The sequence below is a fragment of the Oncorhynchus kisutch genome, unplaced genomic scaffold (assembly GCF_002021735.2).
Source record: "Oncorhynchus kisutch isolate 150728-3 unplaced genomic scaffold, Okis_V2 scaffold1595, whole genome shotgun sequence".
NCBI lineage: Eukaryota > Metazoa > Chordata > Actinopteri > Salmoniformes > Salmonidae > Oncorhynchus > Oncorhynchus kisutch.
This window is the reverse complement of record NW_022263540.1, coordinates 11435-15000: the sequence shown is the minus strand read 5'-3', so window position 1 is coordinate 15000 and position 3566 is coordinate 11435. Positions and strand designations below refer to the sequence as shown.

General features: G+C 44.9%; 1 protein-coding gene across 1 annotated transcript in view; it reads right to left on the bottom strand.

Annotated features, from left to right (window-relative positions):
• The window catches only part of LOC116366881 (adhesion G protein-coupled receptor L3-like), a gene marked incomplete at its 5' end in the record, with an annotated part of 34542 nt that extends 31962 nt beyond the window's left edge, over positions 1–2580 (bottom strand). The window contains 2 exons of the mRNA XM_031818743.1: positions 2005–2169; positions 2261–2580. Of these exons, the coding sequence (XP_031674603.1) occupies positions 2005–2169; positions 2261–2580 (485 nt within the window). The remainder of the gene's footprint in view (positions 1–2004; positions 2170–2260) is intronic.
• Between the last annotated feature and the right edge of the window lie 986 nt (positions 2581–3566).

Below are 3566 nucleotides of genomic sequence, written 5' to 3'. Positions count from 1 at the left end.
TACAAGGATTTAAACACCCCAACCCTAATCCTGATCCCAACTACCTTTTTACAAGGATTTAAACACCCCAACCCTAATCCTGATCCCAACTACCTTTTTACAAGGATTTAAACACTCCAACCCTAATCCTGATGCCAACTACCTTTTTACATGGACTTAAACACCCCAACCCTAATCCTGATCCCAACTACCTTTTTACAAGGACTTAAACACCCCAACCCTAATCCTGATCCCAACTACATTTTTACAAGGATTTAAACACCCCAACCCTAATCCTGATCCCAACTACCTTTTTACAAGAATTTAAACACCCCAACCCTAATCCTGATCCCAACTACCTTTTTTACAAGGACTTAAACACCCCAACCCTAATCCTGATCCCAACTACCTTTTTACAAGGATTTAAACACTCCAACCCTAATCCTGATGCCAACTACCTTTTTACATGGACTTAAACACCCCAACCCTAATCCTGATCCCAACTACCTTTTTAGAAGGACTTAAACACCCCAACCCTAATCCTGATCCCAACTACATTTTTACAAGGATTTAAACACCCCAACCCTAATCCTGATCCCAACTACTTTTTTACAAGAATTTAAACACCCCAACCCTAATCCTGATCCCAACTACCTTTTTTTACAAGGACTTAAACACCCCAACCCCAATCCTGATCCCAACTACCTTTTTACAAGGATTTAAACACTCCAACCCTAATCCTGATGCCAACTACCTTTTTACATGGACTTAAAACACCCCAACCCTAATCCTGATCCCAACTACCTTTTTACAAGGACTTAAACACCCCAACCCTAATCCTGATCCCAACTACATTTTTACAAGGATTTAAACACCCCAACCCTAATCCTGATCCCAACTACCTTTTTACAAGAATTTAAACACCCCAACCCTAATCCTGATCCCAACTACCTTTTTTACAAGGACTTAAACACCCCAACCCTAATCCTGATCCCAACTACCTTTTTACAAGGATTTAAACACTCCAACCCTAATCCTGATGCCAACTACCTTTTTACATGGACTTAAACACCCCAACCCTAATCCTGATCCCAACTACCTTTTTAGAAGGACTTAAACACCCCAACCCTAATCCTGATCCCAACTACATTTTTACAAGGATTTAAACACCCCAACCCTAATCCTGATCCCAACTACTTTTTTACAAGAATTTAAACACCCCAACCCTAATCCTGATCCCAACTACCTTTTTTTACAAGGACTTAAACACCCCAACCCTAATCCTGATCCCAACTACCTTTTTACAAGGATTTAAACACTCCAACCCTAATCCTGATGCCAACTACCTTTTTACAAGGTCTTAAACACCCCAACCCTAATCCTGATGCCAACTACCTTTTTACAAGGATTTAAACACCCCAACCCTAATCCTGATCCCAACTACCTTTTTACAAGAATTTAAACACCCCAACCCTAATGCTGATCCCAACTACCTTTTTACAAGGATACAAACACCCCAACCCTAATCCTGATCCCAACTACCTTTTTACAAGAATTTAAACACCCCAACCCTAATCCTGATCCCAACTACCTTTTTACAAGGACTTAAACACCCCAACCCTAATCCCGATCCCAACTACCTTTTTAAAAGGACTTGAACACCCCAACCCTAATCCTGATCCCAACTACCTTTTTACAAGGACTTGAAAAAAGGGCTGTAGTTACCTAGTATCCCTACAGGACAGGGCTGTAGTTACCTAGTGTCCCTACAGGACAGGGCTGTAGTTAGTAGTGTAGTTACCTAGTGTCCCTACAGGACAGGGCTGTAGTTACCTAGTGTCCCTACAGGACAGGGCTGTAGTTACCTAGTGTCCCTACAGGACAGGGCTGTAGTTACCTAGTGTCCCTACAGGACAGGGCTGTAGTTACCTAGTGTCCCTACAGGACAGGGCTGTAGTTACCTAGTGTCCCTACAGGACAGGGATATAGTTACCTAGTGTCCCTACAGGACAGGGCTGTAGTTACCTAGTGTCCCTACAGGACAGGGCTGCTTGGCCATCTGTCCCTGCTGGGTTCTGGGCCAGGACACTTCAGCTGTCACCCTGGGGGAGCAGTGGTCCTGGGGGGGTATGACCGGGGGCTGGGGAGGCAGAGGGGGAACACCCATGGCTGGAACCGACCGCCCGTTACCTACCGGAGTTGTACATGTTAAAAATGGGTACAATAATTATACGATAACACATTGGAACAGAATGTGTTCATTTCCGTTAATGGCCGTTACCGGGGTTAACGATCTCTGGGATCTGGTTATCGCCGGGGACGACCACGCCACCACCGGCAGGGTTCCGCGCGGTCGTGGTTGTCCGGGAACGCTGACCGGGGAAGGTGGTGAGGATTGGTCGAGCCGTGGTATAGTAGGGAGGAGACCGGGTGGTCGTGGTCCGACTGGTGGAGGAAGAGGAGGAGGGGACTTTGGGAGGCCCATGGATGACTGGAGGAACCAAGTCTGGACGGAGAGAGAAAGAGAGAGATGAGAGAGAGATGATACAATTAGAGAAACAAGAGAAGAAGGAACTGTTGTGGTGGAGGAAGGAAGGAATTCTGAATGGAGAGGAGAGAGAGAAGGAGAGAGAGGAGAGAGAGAGAGAAGGAGAAAGAGAGGGAGAGAGAAGGAGAGAGAGAGAAGGAGAGAGAGAGAGAGAGAAGGAGAGAGAAGGAGAGAGAGAGAAGGAGAGAGAAGGAGAGAGAGAAGGAGAGAGAGGAGAGAGGGAGAGAGAAGGAGAGAGAGATAAATGATTTAGAGAAAGAAGGGAATGTACTAGTCCTTGTTGGTGTGGAGGAAACCATGGTATAGATAAAGAAAATGCAGTGGAGTGTAAAAAATAACTTTTGTTATTGACCAAATACTTATTTTCCACCATAATTTGCAAATAAATTCATTAAAAATCCTACAATGTGATTTTCTGGATTTTCTTTTCTCATGTTGTCTGTCATAGTTGAAGTGTACCTATGATGAAAATTACAGGCCTCTCTCATCTTTTTAAGTGGGAGAACTTGCACAATTGGTGGCTGACTAAATACTTTTTTGCCCCACTGTATTTTGATGTTTTTAAAATTGTATAAACTGCCTTAATTTTGCCGGACCCCAGGAAGAGTAGCTGCTGCCTTGGCAGGAACTAATGGGGATCCATAATAATCACCAGGAAGAGTAGCTGCTGCCTTGGCAGGAACTAAATGGGATCCATAATAATCACCAGGAAGAGTAGCTGCTGCCTTGGCAGGAACTAATGGGGATCCATAATAAACCCCAGGAAGAGTAGCTGCTGCCTTGGCAGGAACTAAAGGGGATCCATAATAAACCCCAGGAAGAGTAGCTTCTGCCTTGGCAGGAACTAAAGGGGATCCATAATAAACCCCAGGAAGAGTAGCTTCTGCCTTGGCAGGAACTAATGGGGATCCATAATAAACCCCAGGAAGAGTAGCTGCTGCCTTGGCAGGAACTAAAGGGGATCCATAATAAACCCCAGGAAGAGTAGCTTCTGCCTTGGCAGGAACTAATGGGGATCCATAATAAACCCCAGGAAGAG